The sequence below is a fragment of the Artemia franciscana genome, unplaced genomic scaffold, assembly GCF_032884065.1.
Source record: "Artemia franciscana unplaced genomic scaffold, ASM3288406v1 PGA_scaffold_74, whole genome shotgun sequence".
In the NCBI taxonomy this organism is placed as follows: domain Eukaryota; kingdom Metazoa; phylum Arthropoda; class Branchiopoda; order Anostraca; family Artemiidae; genus Artemia; species Artemia franciscana.
In genome coordinates, this window is record NW_027062709.1 from 1,347,801 (window position 1) to 1,374,492 (window position 26,692).

The window sequence follows — 26,692 nt, forward strand, 5'->3', positions numbered from 1 at the left end:
AAAGCATATACGACCACCCTTTCTATAATAATCTTTTAAGCCCAGGGCGTAACTTACGGCCCTTACCCTGAGAGCTTCGGGGGGTTGGGTAGGGTGGAAGTCTTCCTCATGGGCATAATTCCTGAACCCTTCAACGACGATGAACAAAATAGTTATCTCCAAATTTTGATTGAAGGTGCAAAGGGAAATGATGAGTGTGGAGAGGTGGGGGCTGTTTGCTGTCAAATCACTTTGAACTTTTAGAGTTGGCACTAAAACTTCCAATTTTAAATCAAATGAGCCCCATCAGAAATTTATGTGACCGCCTTATATGCGGTCATGACATATCTTAAATCCCTGTACTTAGGGTGCTGGAGGGTGTCAACCCTAAAGGTATTATTATACGTTCTTTGAACTATTTTAAACAAAATTGCTATCTGATCATTTCAATCAAATGCGTTTGGTGAAAAGAGGAGATGTCCTTTATCACTATTGACGCTTAAAAAGGGACTAGAACTTCCGATTTTCAACCAAATGAGCCTATTGTAAAGTTAAACAATCATCCCTCCCATAAAAGCCTTAAATACCCCACGGCATAACTTACAATCCTCCCCCAAGCTTTTTTGGTTTGTATCAACCCCAAAGCCTTGTTATACGACCTTTGGACTGCTTTGAATAAAATGACGGTCTAAAAATTTTTCATTCTATGTATTTCAGGAAAACACGACGTGTTTGCTGCCCTTTGATGACTTTGGTTCTTGAAAAGGGCACTAGAAATTCAGATTACCAGTCCAATGAGTCCCCTCTAAAGCATATACGTCCAACCCTTCAATTTAAACCTTATAAGATTCTGGGCCATAATTAGAGCTGTGGGACAGGGTGTCTTCCTCATAGACGTAGTTTCCAGACCGTTCAACTACAATGAACAAAATTGCTATCTTTGAATTTGGTTGAATGTCTTCTATGAAATGGTTAGAGGAGGGGGCTGATTGCTCTCACTCTTTACACTTAAAAATGGCACTATAACTTCCAATTTCAAGTCAATTGAGCCCCATCTGAGATTTATACGACCTCATGTTCAACAAAACCGTATATGCCCAAGGGATGACTTACACCCCTATACCATGGGCAGTGGGGAGTTGTGTCAATCCTAGAGACACTGTTATAGCTTCTTTGGACTATTTTGAGCAAAATTGCTGTGTCAAAATTTTAATCAGATTTGTTTGGGAAGAGGAGGTTGTCGGGGGGAGCTAGCTACCCACCATAACTTTTGACTCTTAAAAGGGAACTAGAACTTACAATTTTCAACCAAATGGGCATCCTCTAAAGTTGATACAATCATCCTTTCCATAAAAGCTTCAAATGCCCCTGGAGGATAACTTACAACCAGTACCTTGCCCCCGGGCTCGGGGGGTTTGAACCCCAAAGGCCTTGTTACATAATATTTAGACTATTTTTAATAAAATGGCTAAATCAAAACTTCTGTTAAATGTATTTCGGGACAATACGACAAGTGTGTGTAGGAGGGTAGCTGCCTTGTGATTACTTTCGCTCTTAAAAAGGCCACTAGAAGTACTGATTACAAATCCAGTGAATCCCCTCCGAAATTTATATGAACACGCTTTCTATAAAAACCGTATACGCCCATAGGGCAAAGTATTCAACTGTCGCCCTGAGGGCTGGGAGTGATCGGTAATCCTCAGAGACATAATTCCTGACCTTCCAACTATGTTGAACTAAATATTCATCTCATAAATTCAATCAAATGTGTTTGGTGAACATAAGGGTTGTCGGGGAGGGAGCCTAAATGCCCTCCATTACTGTTGACGCTTAAAAGGAAACTATAACTTTCAATTTTCAACCGAATCAGCCTCTTCTAAATTTAAAGAAACATCCAATCCATATAAATCTTAAATGCTCCGCGGCACAACTTACAACCCTGGCTCCCAGGCTCTGGTGGTTTGTATCCACCCCAAAAGCCTTTTTATATTATCTTTGGACTAGTCTGAATAAAGTGACTGGTTAAAAAAAAAATTACTCAATATATTCCAGGAAAACACTACGTGTTGGGGGTGGGGGGTGTAGCTGCCTTCTGATCACTTTGACTCTTAAAAAGGGAACTAGAAATTCAGATTACCAATCTAATGAGTCTCAGCCGAAGTATATACGACAGCCTTTTGTATAAGAATCTCATATGCTCCGTGGCATAACTTACAACCCTTGATGGGGGTGTCTTCCTCAAAGACATAGTTCCTGGGCCATCCAGCTACAACAAACAAAACTGCTGTCCTCAAATTTATTTTGCATTTCTTCGGGGAGATGATGAGTGGGGGAGGGGCACTGGTGGCTCTCAAATGACTTTTGACTCTTAGAAAGGGCACTATAACTTCAAATTTCAAATCAAATGAGCCCATCTTAAGTTTATACGACCAAACATTTCACGAAAACCTTATACGCCCCCAAAACACGACTTACAACCCTATCCCCAGGGCACTGGGGAGTTGTGTCTGCCCTAGAGGCATTGTTATAAGATTTTTAGACTATTACAGTGAAATCAATATCTTGTAATTTTAGTCATATTTGTTTGGTGAAGAGGCGTAGTCAGATGGGGGGGGGCTGTCTGCCCTCCATCACTTTGCCATGAGCTCATTCCATAAAAACCTTACACTTCCCAAGGCATGAGTTACCACCCTATCCTCAAGGTACTGTGGGATTGTGTATACCCTATAGGCATTGTTATATGTTCTTTGGATTATTTGGAGCAAAATCGCTATCTCATAATTTTAGTCAGATTCGTTTGGTGACGAGGGGTAGTCAGTAGGGAGTTATCTGCCCTCTATCCCTTTTGACTCTTAAAAATGAACTAGAACTTCCAATTTTCAACTATAATAAGTCTCCTTCAAAGTTTATACAACCAATCCTTCTATACTAGCCTTAAATGCCCCTGGGCATAAATTTCAACCCTCACCTTGCCTTCAAGCTGTTTTTTTTTCAACCAAAACCTTTTTTTATATGGTATTTAGACTATTTTGAATAAAATCATTGTTTCAAAATTTCTATTAAACAAATTTCATGACAATACGACTTGTGTCTGGGTTTGGGGGGGGGGGAGTCGCTTCCCTCCGAACACCTACGACGCTTAAAAAGGGCACTAGAGTTTTTTATTACCAATCCAATCAGCCCCCTCTGAATTTTATATGACCACACTTTCTATAAGAACCTTATATGCTCCCAGGGCATAATTTACAACCCCTGCCCTGAGGACTAGGTGGGATTCGTCATTCTCAAAGACATAATCACCGGACCTTTTTAACTACGTTGAAGAAAAAAGTTATCTAAAAATTTGATCTCAAGCGGGACATGATTGGCATGAGAAGGCATTTGCGCTCTGATCGCTTAGTAAAAAGAGCACTAGTCTTCACGATATCCAATCGAATGAGCCCTTTTTGAAGTTTCTACACCAAAACTTTCTTAAAAAAACCTTATATGCCCCAAGTGCATAACTTACAACCCTTGTCTAAAGGGCTGCGGTGAGGGGGAGCGGGTTGTCATCCTCAAAAACATAATTTACAGACCTTTCAACTACGTTGAACAAAATGGCTATATCAAAATTTTTTTGAGATGTGGTTGGGGAAATGATGTGCGCGGGGGGATTTCCCTCCAATCACTTTTGACTATTAAAAAGGGCACTATCCCTCTTTATTTTCAATCGAATGAGATCTTTTTGAAGTTTCTACAACAAAGCTTTCTATGAAAGACCTTATGTGCCCCCAGGGTACAACTTACAGCCTTTACCCTGAGGGCTGTGAGAGGGGGGGGGGGTTGTCATCCACAAAGGCATAATTTTCGGGTTCTTCAACTACGCTGACTAAAATAATTATCTCAAAATTTCCATTGGATATGTTTGGGGAAAAAGTGGGAGTGGGAGGTTTGTTGCCCTCCAATCACTTTTGACCATTAAGAGGCTACTATCCCTTTCAATATACAATTAAATGAACCATTTTGTAAGTTTCTATGACAACTGCCTCGACACTAAGTACCCTGGTCTAAGACAAACAAACCCAACATTGTGCTAGCATCGCTATTCACTTAGGCAGTATAATTGTGCTGCCTATGGTAGTAATGCAAAATATTAACCTAATGCCCTATCAAACAGATCGCGGTAACAAACTGTAAATAAGGAGTGACACGGCTCAAGAGTAACCAACACTCTAAAGAACAGAAATTTGGCATCAATAAAGAATTGACTTATTATACTGATTCCAAATATATAGGATTCATTAAGATTAGTGCTACCCGTAAGAGGCTGCGAGCCTGAGAAAAGGGGAAAACAACCCCTAAAAGTCAAAGAATCTTAATGAAAATCTCACAATTAGATTTAGTGTATCAGAGAACCGTTTTGTCGAGATTTCAAGATCCTATCGTCAAAAATGTGGAGTTTGGTATTTTTGTCAGAAGAAAGATCACTGACGCGTGAACTCTCCAAGGGTGAACTTCCGTGGAATTTCTTGGGATGAACTTTGCAGAGGAAGTTTTACACTAGGAAGATTTGACAGAATTTCTATAAGAAATTCTTATTTTCTCTTTGTCTGCTCAATCTTGCATGTGGAGATGTTCTAGGGGAAGTTTCAGCGTTTTTTTTTATTTCCGGGAAACAGTTACCACGGAAGGGGAGGTTTCCAGAGCGATCGAAAATACATGGTCTTTTTCAAATGAAAGTGTGCTAAGGAGAATTTTTCAGGTTGAATCTCCTGCAAAAAATTTTACAGGGGGCGGGGGGGGGGGAGGAATTTCCAGTGATGATAGAATTTTTCGGAAGGAATCTTATGATTGGGACGGTTGTATTTTACGTGGTAGGCATTTCCCACAGAAATGTTTCCTGTAAGGGGCGGGAATTTTCCAAGGAGGGTGAGTCAGATTTACCGGCGTTATTTGAAAAACGATCAGAACTTAGATTAAAAGAAACAAGCTATTTCAACTGAAAGTAAGGATCAACATTAATCGAGCAGTACTAAGAGTAATTATTCTTAATTTAGAATATTACATTATTTAAAACTAATAGTAATTATTTAATACATGAAGGGGTCGCCCCCTTCCTTAATGCCTTGCTGTTTACTTACACTAAAGTTTGAGGGTTTTGCCCAACTTCTTAAGAACGACTCCTAAAAGACAAGATCCGTTTAATTTGAAGACGAAGCTTTTTTATAAGTGCTGAGATAATCCTTCCACAAGAACCATTTTCAACACTAATTTCAAGGTAGTTGAGTGAACTGAAGCTCAATTTAACATATTTTGTCTAGGAAAACGGTCTTCGCCCGTGGTGGTACTGGATTTACCACTAGCTGCGTAATGGGTTTTTTTTTTTACTTTATTAAATAGGGTAATTTTCCGTAAGATCATCTCCTTGTTATTCCAAGAAAAAACAAGCGATTCTACAAATTACGATCCCGATACTATCTTCTTTACAGCTTTCCTTGCGTGCCATCTATGTTACTCTATCGATTTCTTGAGCACTGAAAATAGCAACCTGAAATGGACACTGAATTTCTTAGAAAGAATCTTCAAACAGACAAAACAATAAGGAGAAAAGTAGTAGCCATGGTCCTTAATGCCTGTAATGAGAAAAATACTACCGTTCTAGAAGTATTATGCCATGGAACTGTAACTGTTATAAAATGTATAAGCTGAAACGTGCTTTAATATACTATTACTACTGAAAACTTATCACAGGACTAGCTTCAGTCTTCATAGGTCAAAATAGGCACGCATGTTCCTCCTATATCTTATTCTGTGGAAAGGTCTTCTCTTTGCTCCCTAGCATTAAGCTCCTATTTCCGATAAATCCTTTATTGTGTCCATTTCCCAGTTGATTTGAGGATGTCTCTTTTTGTTTGGCCCTTGTGGGATTTATTCGGCCCTTGCGGGATCATTTTTTGGCCTGATACCGCAATTTAACCATCTTAACGTTTTTTTGCTTATAACCTATTATAATGTGCTGTTTTTTACTGGGCTAAAATTTATTCAAGAGTGCCATTCCTTGTGGTCATTATGAAATTCTGTTTAAAACCACGGTTCTGGTTAGGTGAAGTAGTGAAAGGTCAAACCAAAACTTGCTGTGAGCCTGCGCTGATTGGTACTCTACAGCAGGCAGGGACAGGGACCGTGGAAAAAGCTTATGGTACAGCAGATACCTGCAATCACCTCACAATACCATATAATCCCAGCCTGCTATGTCCAGTCTATCCTTGTCAGCGCATATTAATGACATAGTTGTCCATATTTGTATACAAAAAAAGCATAATATCATGGTACCGAACCAAAACTAAAACAATAAACAGTTATTGTCAAATTTAATTCCATCAATCTCAGTCTGTTTCGAAGGTATGCTTACCAAGCAACTCCATACGCGACTCAGATTTAAATTGACTAAGGGGTAATTCCTTGCTACTTGGAACAAGCCTATTCCACAGCTTTGCTCCTCTATAAATAACTGAAAAAGTAACCTTATTTGAAACTAGATGAAGAACTTCAATACCTCCATTTGGGCATTCGTTTAATTTTTTGAAGTAATCGGATCATTTGCATTTTTTTGAATGAATGAACTCTTTATTAACTACTAAATTACAAAAACTATAAATACACTCAAACAGCCTGATGTTGGACGGCTGCAATCCTCTGATTCTCAACCTAATTAAATAAAAACAAAAATTAAAGAAGAAAAAAAAACTCTCACTCAATTACCCCTTAATACCAGAATATACATAAATAAAGGCTAACAATAATAAAAAAAGAAAAAAAAATATCTCCCCACTCCCAATAAATATTTTTTTAATTTTACTTCAAACGACCCCATATGTTCCACCTCCCTAATGCCAGCTGGGCTATCATTCCAAATAGCCGGAGCTAAATACCTAATTCCGAAAGCTGCACGTGTGGTGTCTCGGTACTCAACAATAAAATTATCTGCCTCTCTAGTCTCATACCCATGGAGTGAACGATTTACTCGAAAAAAACTGGTAAAAACTGGAGGACATACATCATTGCAACATCGATACGCAAAAACAGCAGCTTGATAATCTCGAATCTGACCAATGTTAAGCACTCGTAATTTCTTAAAACATGACGCGGTATCATTCACATTTTCTACATAATTACCAAGAAGACGTACTGTTTTATTTTGTAGGATCTGCACTCTTTTAAAATTTGCATAGAAACTACTAGACAAAAGGACACAACCATAAGAAATATAAGGCGCAACGGTGGTGTGATATAATAATAAAAGAACTGATAATGGTAAAACATGCTTTAATCGACGCAACTCTAGCAACTTTAGCTGCAAGAAGATCACTATGGTTCTTCCAAGATAGATTACAATCAAGCTGGAATCCCAAATAACGCACTTCCTGCACCAGTGACAAAGGCCTACCGTTAAAAAATATCTTTTATCAGCACATGGAGGCTTACCAGCTCTCCTATAAATCATAAAGTTGGTTTTATTAACGTTCGCCGACAAAAGGCTTAAAATTGTCAATACAAAAAATGCCTTTAATACCCTATTTACTTTCAACAACAAATCATCGACATATCTACTAGACACAGCTAAAGCAGTATCATCCGCAAAAGTCATAATACAACACTCAAGCAAGTAGAAACGCATTGAATTAAAGTACACAAGGTACAGAAGTGGTCCCAAAACAGACCCCTGAGGTACACCATACCTCAAATGAAAAGGAGAAGAAAACACATCATTTAACACAACTTGAATAGATCTACCACCTAGAAAACTATGAAACCACTTTAAATAGTTACCACGAACTCCAAGGGATTGTAGACGTTTGAGTAGAATATTAGAATCCACTGTATCGAATGCTTTTCTAAAATCGATAAAAACAGTCAAAGGGATTTCACCACGTTCAAAGCATTTATTTACAGTATCACAAAGGGAATGCACGGCGTCCGACGTCGAGTGATCTTTCCTAAGGCCAAAGTGGTTTTCACTTAACATCCCCGTTTTCATAAGTTGATCATAAAGCGTTTTATGCACAATTTTTTCAAATATTTTCGAAAACAAAGGTAAGATTGATATGGGTCTATAATTTTCAATTTCTAGCTTAGAGCCACCTTCATGAAAGGGGATTACTTTTGTCCTATTCAGCTCATCAGGGAATATACCAGTTTGGACGGAAAGATTGATTATATGGACTAGACATGGCATTTGATAACACATCACTGACTTCAAAGTTTTCAGATTAATGCCATCTGTCCCTGCTGAATTCAATTTGATTGTTTTCGCAACCTTCAGAATTTCATCTCCAGTACAAGGCTGAAATTGAATTTCATTTATACTTCCTCTATCATCCACAAATTCTTTTTGTATTAAAACGTTATTAAAGTTCACTAACCCTTGCGCCTGTACATTTTGCCCAACACTTGAAAAAAACTCAGCAAATTTAGTCGTGATACTTATTTCATCATTAACAAGTTCTCCTTGAATCATTAGCGAATTAGGTGGAGCTTCTTTCTTCTTTCCCAATAGGTCATTAATAACTTTCCAAATTCCTTTAGTATTATCCTTATTTTAACTCAATTGGTTGGCAAGATATTCTTTTTTAGATTTTTTCTAATCGAGTTTACTGAATTGCGTATTATTTTGAATTCTTCTAGTTTCTTGACACATTCACTATTTAAATATTCCACATACGCTTGATTTGTTAAATCTGACACTTTAAGAATTTCAATAGTTATCCAGGGCTTCCTGGGTTCATGCTTACGTGGTTTCAAGAATTTCACTGGGCAAGTCTTATCATAAATTGGCTGTACAACCCCCATCATATGATCAAATGCACCAGAAGCGTCATCTTTCATATCCATAATCTCATTAAAATCAATGGTACTCAACTCTTCGCCAAACCTCTGTAAATTCACCTTTGTCAACGACCTTGTCTTTACTTTTTTTATTTTTTTTTTTATTCGGCCACAAGGTACCGCTCCAACAACTGGGAAATGGTCCGAACATGGGTATAGAACCACATCGGCATAACTACGGTCCAGATACTTAGAACCAACAAAAATATTATCAATGAGAGTCCTGAATGACTCGTAACACGTGTTGGAATATTTACTATGGGGAAAAGCTCATGAGCAATCATCAAATAAAAAAAAAAAAATCAAAATTCGCTCCATTCAATGTAAGCTGATTAAAGTTAAAATCACCCATACAAATAAAATCTAAACCTGTCCGAGACACCGCACGCGCAAGTTGATCAAACCCACGTTCAAATTCCTCCCAGCTAGCACTTTGTTGTATATACACAACACTAATCAGAAATTTACTACTTCCCATATCTAAATCCAGACTAAAACTTTCGAATTTACCCTCTATCCAAACATCAATATCATTTCTTACTTGGTATGTCAACGACTGAGAAATCAAACACGCAATTTCCCCTCTATAAAGTGACGTTCGGTTTTTAATCTCCAAATTATAATCTGGAAAAGAATACAATGAGACGGAGTGTTCCTGACTCAAAAAACTTTCACATATACCAATAAAACTAACTTTACCTTGAGAATCAGAGAGAAATTGCAACACATCCTCATAACACGTGGTTAGGTGGCAATTCCAGGCACATAAACTCAGTAAATCGGCTTCCGTGGGGTTTAACTGCGAACATTGAACATAAGCACTGTTTCTCAACTGTTTAAATCTAATTTGGTTCATAAAAGGCTCAATATCAGTTGCTATTTGTGCCAACAAAATCTGTTCAAGGAGAAAAGGTTGGCTCATTAAATCATCCAGTATAGACGCAGCGAGAGTAAATGAAATCTCGAACCAAAACAAATCTCTCTAAATGAAAAAAAAATAGCAAGAAAGGAAAAATACACATAAAAGCAGAGAAAAAGAAAAGTTGAAAATAAAAGCAAAAACATCAAAACAAAATAAACAAATGCAAAAAACACTAATCATAATATATGAGACTAAATATAGTCGGTAATAGAACGGATCTTTTTTACTGTTGACCCTAAACTAGGCTTTGCCAAAATCTGACCCTGATCTGACCAAACATTTCGTTGACCATACTTGTCTTTCGCTGCGTTCAAAATGTCCCGGTGACGTTTAGTTAGAGACTCCGATACAAAAACACCAGATGAAGCAAGTTTAGCTTTTGCTTTAAACATTCTACGGGCTACATCTTTGCCAGAAAACTTAACGACGATCGGAGCAGCTCTAATTGAACTTTCTTCATGCTGTGTAGTCAAATTGTTCAGTTGGATACGGTATACATTAATCAAATCAGAAGACGAGAGGTCGGTCATAGACATTTTGCTATTTATAATGCGAGATATTGTGGTACGAGTGTCAACACCAGGTAACTGCTTTACCCCATGAAATACAAGAATATCAAGTAAGGACTCTTGATCATAATCATCAAGCTTTTTTTCTATTCTACTAATCCTCTCCTCCAAATTTTGAATTTGAGTTCTCAGGCTACTTAGAGTCTGCTCAATTTTTGCAAACTTTGGATTAAACTCGAGCGTGACTGAATCATAAACCTGGCTGACTATCAGTTCAGTAGCTTCTTTCAGTGACCTTTGGTCTTTGAACTTTTCAGACACATAATTTGTAATATTTTCCATCAGATCATTTCTTTTCTTCTTCAGCTGGGCTTCAGTTGCAACTAATTTGTCATAAATTGGGGCGATACTTGAAGAAACTGATTTAGACCCTAATTTATCACTTGCTTTCTCGGCTAAAAAAGTCTTAGAAAGAGTTTCATAAATTTCAGGGGTAAGTTCCACAATTGCTTTTTTGACATCAGGCGTGGATGAATCTATCGTTTTAGGGTTGTATTCTTGAAGATTCGCATCTATTAACCTAAATTCATCATGAATACTGTAACAAAAGACCAGATAAGTGGGCTTTCCGTGCGAATCCTTTCCTATTTACAAATTCTCACAGGCTATAGGGGGTAGTTCTTGAATTTAGCTAGTGCGACATCAAACTGCTTGAAATGCTGCATCATTAATAATATCTTATTTTTAGAAGTAGATAAACACAGCAAAAAAACTTACTTTAACTAAGGGCCGAGCCTCCCTATTTCATCCAAGTGGATTCCAATACAACCTGTGTAAAGTGGGCCTAAAAGACTTTCCTGCGTATCACTGAACAGTGCACTTTCCCAAAGAGGGTTCAAAATTTGCCAATTCCAAAATAAATATTCCTCCAAAAAATTTCAGTCCCAATTTCCAAAACTTATTTCAGTAATTGCAAGTTACTACGTAACAGCACATTTAATGATTCTCATTATTTAAGGAATTCTTATAAAGTTGATCTCTTTTATTAATACAACGTGATAAGCTAGGCGACAGCCATAGTTTCTTAGACTCTTTTTCCCTGATGGCGAACGAACCATCATACAATTTTTTGTCATCATCAAAATCAGCCTATCATAAAATCGTTGAAAACTCATAGATATATCATCCGTAAGATCGACCAAATTATTCCAATCGACTTTTGCAATCGCCTGCTTAAACTTTTGAAGGTTACTCTGGATAAACACGGGCAGTGGACTCTTTGAAATTATTAGTGCTGGCTTTGAGGGATGCAAACCTCAAGTCTTGGTGAAATCCCAGAATGGTCTGATACATCTGTAAAAATAACTCTTGTAGCTGAAAAATCCAAATTTGAAAAATAATTTTCAATAAGCTTCGATGATGAGGTGGTGATTCATGTACATATATTAATGGTACAAAATAAACCATAGGACATACAAAGCTGCAAAAAATCCATAGAATCGCTCGTATCAAGCTCCTGAAGGTCAATATTAAATGACCTTGTGGTCATTCTGAAACTCTGTTCAAAACCATGGTTCTGGTTCGGTGAAGTAGTGAAAGGTCAAACCAGAACTTGCTGTGAGCCTGCGCTGATTGGTACTCTACAGCAGAGACAGGGACAGTGGGAAAAGCTTATGGTATATCAGATACTTGCAATCACCTCACAATACCATATAATCCCAGCCTGCTATGTCCAGTCTATCCTTGTCAGCGCATATTAATGACATAGTTGTCCATATTTATGGCAACTGACATCAAATGGCTGGCACAAAAATCAGCCAATTTTACCAATAGTATGGTAAGGGTGATGACAGGAGAGACAAGGAGATCATCAGGAAGGTTCATCCGGTTCCCACACCTATTTCAACTATAGATGTGGTTAGTTTGTGGGTTAAAGAATATGTCAAATATTCAATTAAAAAAGAACAAGATCAAGCAATCGTTGACATTGTCTTAGTGATTCTCAGTAAAAAAAAAAATACTCTTCCCCCCCCTCCCTTCTCCTTTATTAAGATCCTTATAAGTTTAATTCTGTTTTTTACCATAGGCTTTGAGTGTCCACTTCAGCTGTTAAAAAGGAATATTTAGATTTTTAATACTCTATCAGAATGCATCTTAAGTAGTATAAAGATTGAAAATATTTCAACTTGACTAAATCTGTGTAATTTCTATGTGTTTGAATAGATAGTATTCATTAAATGTTGAACTAGGTTTTCCAAATTAATGTTTTATCGTTTTTATTAGTTATAATATTTTAATTCGAGCTGTCGCTAAAGGAAAGGTAAGGGATTATGAAAGACTTATACCTATTTAATGAGGAAAATAACCCCAACTTTTTTTTATATATGAACAAGAGACACAGAATATGTTGGCAGTAACATGATGCTTGTTTTATTTTCTAATGGACCAAATTTCTAACTCAGATTTTTAGTACATAAGCATTTTGGTTCATGCTTTTAAAATTTAAATTAGAGGAAATAACTTGTAAAAAGAAAAAAAATCCAGCAAATTGTAATATGGTCAAAATAAAAGTCAATAAGCTATAGTTAAATTTAGTAAATTGCGAAACATGTCTTTTATGATTAAACTTAATTTCAATTTTTGTTTTTAGTTTTCCATCGACTTATTAGTTTCATCCTACTTCTAGCACTAAGCAGCTTATAGGTGGCTCCTGTCTAACAACAAGAGCAGGTTTTTCTATTTGAAATATTGGTACTGGAAGACACTGTATTCTGGGCTTAAAGTCTCAAAACAAGTTAATGCTTTTAAGAGAAACTTAAGAAAAATCTTTTGTCTTAATTTCTTTTGAATGTGTGTTGTAATTAATACTTTCATTTATTGTCACGATCACCTTTGCCTTTAGCGGTTGTGCATTATAAATGTTATGCTGTTAAGCCTTGTGGCGAAAAGATTCTTATCTCAAGAATTAAATCAATTTTCATATTTAATTTCCCAAAACCTAAAAAAGAAACTAAATGCATTTTTTTTGTCATTCTAGGCTTTGAATATTCTAACTCAAGCCGGTGACTCGGTAATCAACGAGAAGCAAGGGATTGTGGAAGACCTTGTTTCAAAGGGACGAGGGAAAGAAGCTCAAGACATGTTGGCCCGAACTGGAGACATAACAGGATATATTAGCCTTAGTAAAAAGTTGGGTAAGCTTTCAAAACTGTTAAAGGGTTTTAAGACTACACTGGTAGTAAACGACATAAGAAATAAACGAAGAACCAAAAAATGCAAAGGAAAAGACAAACAGAAACCAAGATAATATTTGTTTTTTTGAAAAAGTTGGGTAAGCTTTCAAAACTGTTAAAGGGTTGTAAGACTACACTGGTACTAAACGACGTAAGAAAAAAACGAAGAACGAAAAAATGCAAAGGAAAAGACAAACAGAAACCAAGATAATATTTGTTTTTTTTGAAAAAGTTGGGTAAGCTTTCAAAACTGTTAAAGGGTTTTAAGACTACACTGGTAGTAAACGACATAAGAAAAAAACGAAGAACCAAAAAATGCAAAGGAAAAGACAAACAGAAACCAAGATAATATTTGTTTTTTTGAAAAAGTTGGGTAAGCTTTCAAAACTGTTAAAGGGTTTTAAGACTACACTGGTAGTAAACGACATAAGAAAAAAACGAAGAACCAAAAAATGCAAAGGAAAAGAAAAACAGAAACCAAGATAATTTTTGTTTTTTGTAGCATAAGTTTTTTCGTGCTAAAGATGGCTCGTGGGGGGGAGGTCTTTACCAAAACATCTACTTTATTCTCACTATTCACTGACTGAAAATCACAGACAAAAAGTATATGATATAAGCCATGCCACCTACGTCAACACGGAGTTTGAAATGGGTTTTAAAGATTGTCGTTTTGAGTGCCGCGTTCAACACGGGCGAAAATCTTCTCAGATCTAATTCAGCTCAACCTTGCCATTCTGGTGCGTTGCAATTTTTAGAAACCAGTGTACAAAACACTTGGAACCCGGAAGATGGAAACGCTTTAAAATTTAGCTTGGTTGAACGCGGAAAACCTGAAAACGGTTTTTGTTGAACTCGATTAAAACACGCTTCAAACCTAGTCCCTGAAAACACAACTGGCATATCCTGCCGACATCCAACTGGCATATCCTGCAATGATAAAAAAAAATGGGGTCAGTTTTAGACATTAATTGAAGCTATTCGTAAAGATGTTAATGCATGTTTGAAGACAGCGTTGCCTGTTTATTGAACGATCGGTTGAGTCATATGATCAATTCATGTTTATTAAACATTATTTACTAAACAATCCTAGGATTAAAACTGATAAATAATCAGAAGAAAATTTATAAATGTTTCATATGTTATTTTTAATTCCTTAAATTTGTTCTGTAAGGATTAATTTTTCAAATTAAGCTTGCGCCATTTATGAACACAACTTTGGAAGAAAAAGAAGACAGACAAGAAGAAACACAAAATTTGTCGGTATTGAAAAAATTGATTAACTAGATATCTGTATCATATTTATTTTGTCTGTGCTGAAAACTTGCCTTGCTTATTTTTGATAATTTTTTTGTTTATTTTTGATTTTTTTTTTGATTTTTTTGTCCTTATGTTTTTTCATTTTCGTTTTTTTTCAACAAGAACGTAGCGTTTTGTTTTGAACTTGTAGAAAAAGAAAGACAATATTGAGTATTTTAAGTGCTTTAATTTCAAGCACAGTCTTTAAATCCACAAGCTTAGTGAACGCCAACTCCTACCATAACTAGTAATTAAACATTTCTATTGTTAATCAACGTTAAGTAATATTATAGATCGTATTATTCATCAATATTGTTATTATTATTTAGTCCAATCCTCGGCCACTAAGGCTCAATGCATCCACGCCAATATTGCTATTATTAACATATGCAAATAGAAATAAATAATTTTAGTTAAAAACAAACAGAAATTTGAGAATGAAAAAGGTTCAACAAAAGAGTTTTGTAAATAGTAAAGAGCGAATTTAAAACTCAAAAAGAGCAGAAATTAGCTTTTATAAGACGTGAGACTTAAATAAATTAACATAAAAGAAAAGTAGAAAAAGAACAGTAATTACCAATAGTAAGTGCAATGTTGCCAACTCCTAAGCTCTCCGAAAGGCTAAAGTTTCATTTGGGTTTTACTGAAACAAAAATTCACTTTTTCACTTTTTTCATTGTAAAAATAAAAATTTGAAGAAGGTTAAACTTCCAGGAATTCTTTTTATACTAGCGTTCTTTATAAAAATCAATTCAGTTTTATTGGTTTAGCTTGCAATAGGCTTTAATTAGTGATTCTTATTTTCAATCAATTGCTTTCAGTTGTGTCAAAATTGAATAGCTAACTTCAACTTCCACTCTAAGCTATTTATTTAGTTTTGGTGAAACACAAATTATACTATAACATTTCGTAGGGGGGGGATAGAGGTCAAAATGCGGAAACGTCACATTCATGAGTGGCATTCCATACCTTTTAAATATTTAGAAATTCTTTAGCTGTGCAAAATTTTTAATTTCAGCTCCCATATTACTCAAATTACTTCAGGTTTGTGCTAAAGTTTTAATTTTTATTTCAACCCCTTGCAGCGTTGATAAATTATCCCTAATTTTAAGCTATTTTTTTAATTCTAAACATTTTTTAAGCTGCTGCTATAATTTTTATAGAAAGCATCCTTCTTTTTTTATTGGAATGTGCCTTTCGTAAAACTATTTTTTTACATTTAATTTTAAAAAATTACATCAAAGTGTTTTTAAATAATTAAAATGGACTATTTTCTTTTTTTCTTGGAGGAGGGGTAAGGGGATTTTCTGATTGGCACTTTTTTTCATTAGATTCTTCTACCTTCACCAAACACCGTTTTGCACCAAGGCCTCAGCAACGCTACCTATTTAGTTTTTTACCTTTTCTGTTGTTTTTTTTGTTTGTATTTATAATTTTTCTTCTGCAATATTTGGCCATCCCAAAAACTGTATGTAATGGCAGTTTTTCAAATAACTGGTCATGATAGGGCTTCAGTCAAAAAATAATAAAACTTTGTATCATAAATTTACCAAAGGTGTTTTTTTTTGTTTTTTTTTTTAACATCAGAGGATCCCATACTTACTGTTGGTTTATTAAGATTTTAAGAGCTCAGCGGACACCGAATGAGAAGGAATGCTGTAGTTGGAAATAGAAAAAAAAACAAATCTCTCCCTAACATTTTACTATCAGCTAGTCTTGCATGCAAAGAAGGGGACATAATGCGTTTTTGAAAAATTCAGAACTTTTGATTAGATTTTGGTGTGCTGGTATTCTTTTGAGAGACTGGTTATTAGAAACAGTTTTTGGGATGGCCAAAAAGAAAAAAGTATTTGATAATTTGTATAAGAAGTGCTTCCATAATTTTTGTAGAAAAGGATCATCTTTCTTTTTTTATGGGAAAATGCCTTTCGTATAACTTGACCACAAACATCAAAAACAAGAAGAAAAATAGGGAATTCTTTTTGTAAGACAGTGGAAATCTAGTTTCCACTAATCTAATCTGCTTAGACAGTTTTTAAAAATTTTCCTTTTAGTTTTATTGGTCTTATGTTGTTGTAAGCTTTTCTTCCTCTACATATTTGTGTTTTGCTGAAGATAGGGACATAGGGCCGAAATATTCATTCAAACTAGATTTCCAATGTCTTTTGAAAAGAATTCCCTATTGTTCTTCTTGTTTTTGATATTTCTGAAAGAAAGGCAGTGTGGTCTTTGTCGCTATTTATGTAACTTGACCTGTTTATTTTTTACCCTTTCTGTTTTGTCTTTTTATTTATTGTGTTTAATTTTGTTACAAAGATGTTAAGTTTTAGAGGAGTCGAAGGAGCAGTGAATGAGTTGAAATAGAGTGATGGAACAATAAAGAAATTTTCTTTGAAGAAAATTTCAATTTTAAGACATCTATACATAATATTTTTTAAAGTTCTTAGTTGTCTTTATTGTCTGATGGCAAGGTGGGTAAGTATATTTCCTGACCTTCAAAACCGGCTGTGGTGCCAGTAGGACAAGAAAATGAAAGAAAGATTTAACAAAGATGGCTCTGCTTGTGAATGAGTACTTTTAAGGATATAGATGGGAAAGTGCAGAAATTTATCAGGTTTTTTTCCATTGAAGTCACAGTTTTACATCAATGTTGTAGTATCGCCATCTTTAATCCGTTTCCCTCTAGAGTAGGAGGGTCAATAACACTTTTTTGATAACAATAATTAGAAACTATTTGAATTTTCAGAACGACGTTGAATGGGGATGAGAAGTACCAAGGATCTTATTTACAAAGAGGTGAAGTCTAACCTCCCTGGGAACGATCCTACTGATGGTGACCACAGCCCTTCCATGTTTTACGTACCATGTTCTAAAAAAATAGATATTCCTATTCAAAGCGTTAGTGGTCTATGGAAAATTGCACGCTCTCGACCCTAATTCCCTACATTTTAGAAAACAGTGGTCTTGGATTTTTCCTGGAAGAATTTCCCATCCACCCCATTCCCCCGTTTAAACTTCGAATATTTAAGAACTACAAGGCTAAAATACAACACAGTCAGGCATGTACGAAGGCTCGTATGTTGGGGGAATACCAATAAATATTGGATGATTGAACAAGAAGTGTCTAGAAATTACATAAAAATTTAGTATTTTAGGGGGGTCAAACCCCTCTCCCCCATGGCACCCTGAATACGTCCGAGTACAGTCACAAAAACAAAACCAATTCTTATCTTCTCTACATTTTGTCTCAAAAAGGTGCCTTATTTTGGTTCTTATGCATTTCAATTTTATGGCTGTACCCTCATATAACTGGCATCTGGCAACAGTGATTCATACTAGCATCATAAAGTTGAATCAATTGTCTTGGAGTCAATTATATCCGTGTCAATCCTGATATACTGACGCACATCAAAAGAGTGGCCCTTAAGAGATCAGTAAGATCAGAGGTCAGTAATGTCTAATTTTGCAAAATTTGAACGGCTGAAAAAGACAAACTCATGAAGGGAAAGGGGTATCCCAAAGACAACAGTAGCTGGAAGAAGAAATTTTGACAAAATTTGACAATTGGAGGAAGAAATGTTGAGAAAATTTGACAATTTAGACAAAATTTGAACAGTAAACAAAGAAAAAGTCTTGAAGGGAAAGTAGCATCCTAAAGACGATAGTAGCTGGAAGAAAAAGTTTTGACAAAATTTTATAATCGGAAAAAGAAATTTTGAGAAAATTTGACAATTTAGACAAAATTTGAACAGTAAACAAAGAAAAAGTCTTGAAGGGAAAGTAGCATCCTAAAGACAACAGTAGCTGGAAGGGAACATTTTAGACAGTTTCTAAACAATTTCATTTCAGTAAATAATTTCTAGACAGCCTATCCATGCCAGGGTTCTTCGCCAGAGTTCCAGTTTCTACTGTGTAACTATTACCCAGTAACTGCAATAGTTCACGGGGCCGTGACAACGCAAGTCTAGTTATTGCTTCCGTAGAATCAGCGTTCTTCCCATTTATAGAAGAAATTAATAATTTTCCGTGTCTGATTTCTACCTTCGTTTGCTTTTCTATCGTCACATGAATGCCACATTAATGCGAATTATCGCTTATGCTCTATTTTCAAGTCCTAAGAAATGCTTATATTTCCACAAGAAAAAGCTATTCTTTCCATGTAAAAATTTTAGTTTAATTTACCATATGACATCCTGCAACAGATGCCTTTATCCAATTTTTCTTCCTTCCGAGATGAAAAATGAAACTTAACTTTCAGGGTCATTCCAAGCAATGGGCATTTTATTATATAGTCACTTCTAAGAAATTAACTTTACATAAATGATTTATTATAGGACCTATTTTAACTAGAATTGCTTATGCTATTGTCTTAATTAGAAATTTGAAAATTTCAAAAACAATTTTTCACTAGGAAGTACTTCAAGTTTATACGTAAATGAGGGTTGTATTTTATTTTCTCATAGGGCCATGTGGGAAGTTTTCCAGAAGCCAAACCTACCAAATGTTTCCTGGAGCGAAAACTTTTTTGTTTCTATTCTTTTTCATAGTTGAGAAAAAAATCTTTGTTTTCAACTAGTAAAATTCAACATCTTATTCAACAATCTTACTCTGTGGAAAGGTCTTCTCTTTGCTCCCTAGCATTAAGCTCCTATGTCCTATAATTACTTTATTGTGTCCATTTCCCAGTTCATTTGAGGACGTCTTACTTTTTGTTTGGCCCTTGTGGGATCATTTTTTAGCCTAGAACCGCAATTTAACCATCTTAGCGGTTTTTTTGCTTATAATCTATCATAATGTGCTGTTTTTTAATGGGCTAAAATTTCCTCAAGAGTGCCACTCCTTGTGGTCATTCTGAAACTCTGTTCAAAACCACGGTTCTGGTTAGGTGAAGTAGTGAAAGGTCAAACCAGAACTTGCTGTCAGCCTGCGCAGATTGGTGCCCCACTCCAGAGATAGGAACAGTGGAAAAAAACTTATGGTACAACAGATACTTTTGAAGGTTACTCTGGCTAAACACGGGCATTGTACTCATTGAAATTATTAGTGCTGGCTTTTGGGGATACAAACCTCAAGTCTTGGTGAAATCCCAGAATGGTCTGATACATCTGTAAAAATAACTCTTGTAGCTGAAAATCCAAATTTGAAAAATAATTTTCAATAAGCTTCGATGATGAGGTAGTGACTCGTGTACATATATTAATGGTAGAAAATAAACCAGAGGACATACAAAGCTGCAAAAATCCATAGAATCGCTCGTATCAAGGTCAATATCAAGGTCGTATCAAGGTCGTATTCCTCAAAGGTCAATATCAAATTCCCTGAGCATCATAAATGGATGTGAACGAGTTGGTAATTTCTCAAGCTGCTTATCCAGAAGATCCATAAAGATTGGTACGGAGCACAGCTTAGATACCAATATACAGTTATAAAACTCGATTTATTTTTGGGACACAGTGCGCGGTAGCGATGCTAGCGGCTGGAGACAGGAAACTGGCATTGGTATTTAATTGATAACACGAAACTGGTATTGGTATCTAAGCTGTGTATGCAACAAAAAAAAATTGCGTTCCCGCCTATTGTGTTGTAGTACGATCTACGCGCTGGAGCCCGGGCTTAGAGGAGGCACCAAGTTCAGAGCTCTGTACCAAAAGCTTCTCATGGGCAAGATACGAGTTTTCATAAAATGGTCCAAATAACATTTTCCGATATACTACTTGGTCATTTCTTACAAAAACCTCAATATCGCTTCGAATAAATACTCCATTTCCTCCATGCCAACTAAACTGTCAATTCCTATTCTAAAATTTATATCCTGGAATTTGTAAGAGAGCTGAGTTGCGATCATTCAGCCAGGTTTCAGTAAGACCGATAACCTGAAAAACAGAAAGTTCACATATTTCATTTAGAAAATTAAAGGAAGAACTTAGCCCTTGGAAATTAAGGTGGAAGACTTTGAGGCCTCTGGCATCACCATACTCAGATTGGATTCCATCTTTAAACACATATTTTGAACTAATAGATTTATATTGCCCTGCTTTCCCAATGTCATAACTCCGATGCAGATGCTCCGTAAATATACCTCCAAAATCTACATTACAAGCTTCCAGATTATTCAGACGGTTATTGCTCCGGGAATCACGATCACAATTATCCATTGTCATTAAATAAATAAAAAAAAAAAACAACCTTGGTACATGGTTCCAATAGTAATAAAGATAACAAACAGACACAAAGTAAGAAGAACAAACATAATCCACTTCAAAACACTAATAAGAAAAAGAACAGGCCATGAAAATAGTGCCTGTAACCCGTTCATCTATCAAGCTCCTAACGCAACGGCTCGCGACTTAGTAATTCACACAAACCCCAACATCATAAGATCACTTAAAGACTAACAAAACAAAACTTCAATAAGACTTAATCAACCAAAGCTATACACAAATTACGGTGTCAGCAGACCAGTGTTGGGAAATACTTAAGTAAAAGTACTGAAGTAATTACTTAAATAAAAAAATTTGAGTACTTGTACTCTACTTAAGTAAAAAACTTCCAAAATACTTAATACTTATACTTAAGTACAAAATTGAAGTACTTAAGGGTACTTAAGTACTCAAGTACTTTCTTCATGGCACAGGAAAATTATACTGGCATGATGCAGGGCAATGTGACAAAATGAACTGTCTATATATTAGTGGATGAATAGATTTTAGTCTTTGGGAAAAGCGGCCCCAAAATTTCAAAAAAGGATGCTATCATGGCGGAAGTACCATATATATTAAACAGAAAGTTTTTTGTGATAAATGGAAAAATTATGGGAATTTTTGCCCCATCCTTCCAATTATGCGGAAGGATGATGCAGTATCCGCCACATGCAAAAACTGCCAAAACAAAATTCTGAAGAGTCACATGGATGCAACAACAAATTTCCACAGACATCTCAAGGTGAGTTTGTCCATCCTTCTGTTTACCAGGAGTTTACTGAGCTCAACAAGAACAGTAAGAACAAAAGGAAATCAAGTAGCAAAGAGGCTAGCGAACTCTTAGGCTTACTTTTGGGGTCATCTGAAGCTGAAGATAATGAAGATAATACTGGCCCTGATTATAGCTCACCTTCTGAAAAGTTAATGGAGATTTTTTTGCTGCAAGACTGTTGAAACTGACACAGCTAAAAGTGAATTCTTTGGTACTGGACTATATTGTGACCCCCATATGATATGTGACCCCTGTACACTGTTGAGAAGCCATCGTTCAAAAATTTGATAACAGGTCTTGCACCTTATGCAAAAGTTTCAGGAAGAAAAGCTTTAGCTGAGCAAATTGAAGCAAAGTTTGTTGAAGTACAGAAAGATATGGTTCATGATTTTGAACTCAAAAACTACATTTTGTTGACAACAGACATTTGGTCTGCCAACAACAAAAGCTACACTTTCTCAATGAGGATTTGAAATGGAAATCTTGTGCACTTGCTTGTTCCTGGTTCAAGGGCTCACACACTTAATTAAAAACTGAATGGTGTATTTGCCAGGTACAAAATTGCAGCCGATAAAAAGGTATGAGGGATTTTGACCAATAATGCCTCTAACCTTAGTAAGGCATTCAGGGAATATCCGATGATTTCTGATGAAGAAGTTCAAGTCAGTGACGAAGAAAATGAAGATGAAGCAGGCTAGAATGGCTCATTCTCTTTTACAAACGTTGAAAAGATACTCGATTCTCATGATAACCCTGAGTATTTCTAGCTTCCCCCACACTTCAGGTGTCAGCCACACACTTAACCGGCTTGCATTCACTGATGCTGATCAAGTCCTCTGTGATATTGATGTTGCATATAAGAGGCAGTACCATACCACTTTTTCAAAGTGTATTGCTCTGTGGGATGCCATGAATAAGATTTCAAAAGCTGATGAGGCTGTGAAAGAGGTATATGACAACAAACAGCTTATAAGACCTATGGTAGCCAAGTGGTAGCGTTTGATGGATTGTCACAAAATTGGAAAGTTTGCTGGCGTATGTGATGCTTTGTATCTTCTAGTGATGTGGAAATTCTTGAAGAATACATGAAAATTATGGAGCCAGTAGCAGTGGTATTGGACATTCTTCAGGGGGAGTAAAAATGCTACTTCGGTTCTATTTATCCTACAGTCATAACGTTTGAAAGTAAGCTCAAAAAGCTGAAAGATTTAGCGAAAGTCAACCAGCCTTTGGTACATGGTTTACTTGTGGGTCTTGAAAAAAGATTCCCCACGATCCTGGACGAGAGAGTTCTAGATGCAAGAGACTATGTTATTGCCATGGCAAGTCATCCTTTCTTAAAATTGAAGTGGTTTCCTGATAACCAGAAGGATGTACCAGTTCAACTCTTGTTTGACAAAGTGAAAAACGTCAAAGATTTCAGAATTACTTACAAGGCTGATAAAGGTAGCCTTTTGTCTGGAGAAGAATACTTTGATCTTAGTGGTGAAGAAACAACTTGTGATAATTCTGGCAACCGTGACCGTGAAATCAGTTCTGTGAATGTGGATGTTTTGTCATATATGAATATATGATCATTCATATATTTGTCATATATGAATGAGAGGCGACAGGAAATGTATGTGCTCAAAGTATACCCAATGGTAATGAAAGTTTTCAGGAAGTACAACTGTATTATTCCTTCGTCTGCACCTGCAGAACGACTTTTTTGTTAGGTGGTGGAATTTTACTTGAAAAAGAAACATGCTTGGAGATGGTATGTTTGAAAAGCTTCTTCTGTTAAGGAACAATTAAGAGATTAAGCTAAGTTATGATGAAGCCGTAATTAATGTTCTTTGCAAAAATCTTTTTTTTATATCTTAACTGCAGTAAAATTTGATTTTTTGTGAAATCAGTTGATTTTTTTCATGAAAACTGTCGGTTTTTCTGAAAAGCGGTCGATTTTTCGTCAGAATCTAGCTTGTCTTGTCTACTTGGAAAGGAAACGAATATTAAAGAAGTGTTTTGCGTTTTATTTACTGTAGGTAAAAAATTAGTACTTAAATACTGAAGCAAAATCGAAATACTTGAGTATTTAAGTACTGAAGTACCCAATGGTAATGAAAGTTTTCAGGAAGTACAACTGTATTATTCCTTCGTCTGCACCTGCAAAACGACTTTTTTGTTAGGTGGTGGAATTTTACTTGAAAAAGAAACATGCTTGGAGATGGTATGTTTGAAAAGCTTCTTCTGTTAAAGAACAATTAAGAGATTATGCTAAGTTATGATGAAGCCGTAATTAATGTTCTTTGCAAAAATCTTTTTTTTATATCTTAACTGCAGTAAAATTTGATTTTTTGTGAAATCAGTTAATTTTTTTCATGAAAACTGTCGGTTTTTCTGAAAAGCGGTCGATTTTTCGTCAGAATCTTGCTTATCTTGTCTATTTGGAAAGGAAACGAATATTAAAGAAGTGTTTTGCGTGTTATTTACTGTAGGTAAAAAATTAGTACTTAAATACTGAAGCAAAATCAAAATACTTGAGTATTTAAGTACTGAAGTACTTTTTCAAAAGTATTTATTACTTAAGTATATTTTTAGAGAAGTACTTAATACTTGTAATTAAGTAAAAATTTCTCTGAGTACTTGGTACTTGTACTTAAGTAAAAAAAGAAGTGCTTGGCACAACACTGCAACAGACCCTTTGTATTGTACCAAGGCTCTTTAACTAAAGTGTTGTTTGTTTTACAGGGGATAAGGCAGGAGGTACCCAGCCTTCCACTCCTCTTTTCCACTAGACATTTATGAATACCCAGTAGTCCCTTGCGCACACGAGGCATAACATCATCGCAAATAAAAAAATTCTTATACATATTGAACTGTTTCCCGTCAAATTTTTTCTCATTACTCAAAATAGAAAATCGAACCTGTGTATTGTCCAATTTAATTTTTACAAACTTTTTAGAACACTGAACAGCACTAAAAGACGGCACAAAAAGACGGCATCCAATGACAATCCATGGACCAGCTCATCTGAAATCAGAGACTTGGCATCCTTAATAAGTACTTCATTTAGGCCCAAAAATAATAAGCTGTACATTTTATTGCGATTTTCATCAACAAACAGTTGACTGACTACTGAATTGACTTCCTCGTTACATTTATTAATTATCTCCGATTGTTCCTCCACATTATTCTTCAAAACCAGAAGTTCTGATTTCACTGATGCAAGTTCATTCTCAAGTATACTATTAAAAAATAGCGACGAAGACCACACTGCCTTTCCATAACAAACAAATACAACGTAGAGACAATAGGGAAAATTCCAAGACAGTGGAAATGATTTCTGTAGATATTTCGGCCCTATGTCCAAGGGCCGTCTTCAGCACAATACAAGAATAAGAGAGAAACTATATATGTATATATATATAAAAGAACTTACATCAAATTGTGAGGATTAAAACTGAATGATTAAAAACACTTTTTAAAACATTTTTTAAAAATAGCCCTAGCATCCTTACTTCAACGAAGTTCAACCAGGACAGTTCAAAGAACTTACAATTTGATGTAAGTTCTTTTATATATATATATATTTATATATTTTATATATATATATATATATATATATATAAAATATAGAAAAATATATTTTAATATATATATAAAAAATATAATTTTTTAATAAATATATAAAAAATATATTTTTATATATATATATATTTATATATATATATATATATATATATATATATATATATATATATATATATATATATATATATATATATATATATATATATATATATATATATAGTTTCTCTCTTATTCTTGTATTGTGCTGAAGACGGCCCTTGGACATAGGGCCGAAATATCTACAGAAATAATTTCCACTGTCTTGAAATTTTCCCTATTGTCTCTACGTTGTATTTGTTTGTTAAGTATAGATAAGATAAGATAAGTGTATTTCAAAAGCCTAAGGGCCATATACACACAACAATATAAATAAATAACACACAAGCAAGAAAATTAAACAACAGTACAAATTACAAGCACGCACAGAAACAGAATACAGCGCGAAAATATCTAAACTAACGACAAAATAAGTTAATCATAAAAACGCTTCTTCTTACTAAGGATTAACGGACTTTTCCCCTTTATTAATAATATTTTCACTCTTAACAACCTATTCTAAAAATATTGCCAAGGACCCCCACGCTTAATTGGTCGTCCCATAAATCTTCCGCTTTCCCGATTGAAAGAGAGAGAAAAAAAAGAAGAGAAAAAGAAATTCTTGTGTTTTGTATCATATAACGGGAAAGAGAGAGCACTTCCAATCTTGATGGGAAAAAGTTGACTCTCAACTAGGATTCAACGGAGGAAATTTAGTGTAATTCTATTCCGGGAACGTGGAGAGAAGAAAGGATTTGCTTAGGAAATATTAATATAATATTAATATAAATATTAATATAATATTAATATAATAAATATTATATTATTTTTATTTTCTATCGATGTAACACGATTGGTCCCTGCAATTAAATCAGTTTTCATCTCCAAGACATCATGCTGGATACCCTCAATATTCGTATTTATGTACTGGACCATATCTAGAATTTTAATAATATTCTCAGCATTTGACCTCTGACAAATAGCGAGAACGCTACCATCAGAATTACTTGTCGAGTTCATCATGCGGTCCGATAATTCAGCTTCAATTTGGTTACGTTTACCTCTACCTTTCTTTCCCATAATGATGGTCTAAAAATAAGACTATTCACCTACCTTTAAATGAACTTATACGCTAGTTCACAGCGTACAATTTCTATATGCTGTTAAAAAGACAAGACTAACACCCAAATCGGGAACTTTCTTAAAATAGAAATCCCTGGCCAAAAATTACAGGATATATGAAACTCCTTTTTATCCAATTATCAATT

At 35.2% G+C, this 26,692-nt stretch overlaps 1 protein-coding gene across 1 annotated transcript in view; it reads left to right on the top strand.

Annotated features, from left to right (window-relative positions):
* The window catches only part of LOC136042172 (intraflagellar transport protein 172 homolog), a 222,669-nt gene that overhangs the window by 82,022 nt on the left and 113,955 nt on the right, over positions 1 to 26,692 (top strand). Inside the window, exon 19 of the mRNA XM_065727100.1 lies at positions 13,313 to 13,469. Coding sequence (XP_065583172.1) covers positions 13,313 to 13,469 — 157 coding nt within the window. The remainder of the gene's footprint in view (positions 1 to 13,312; positions 13,470 to 26,692) is intronic.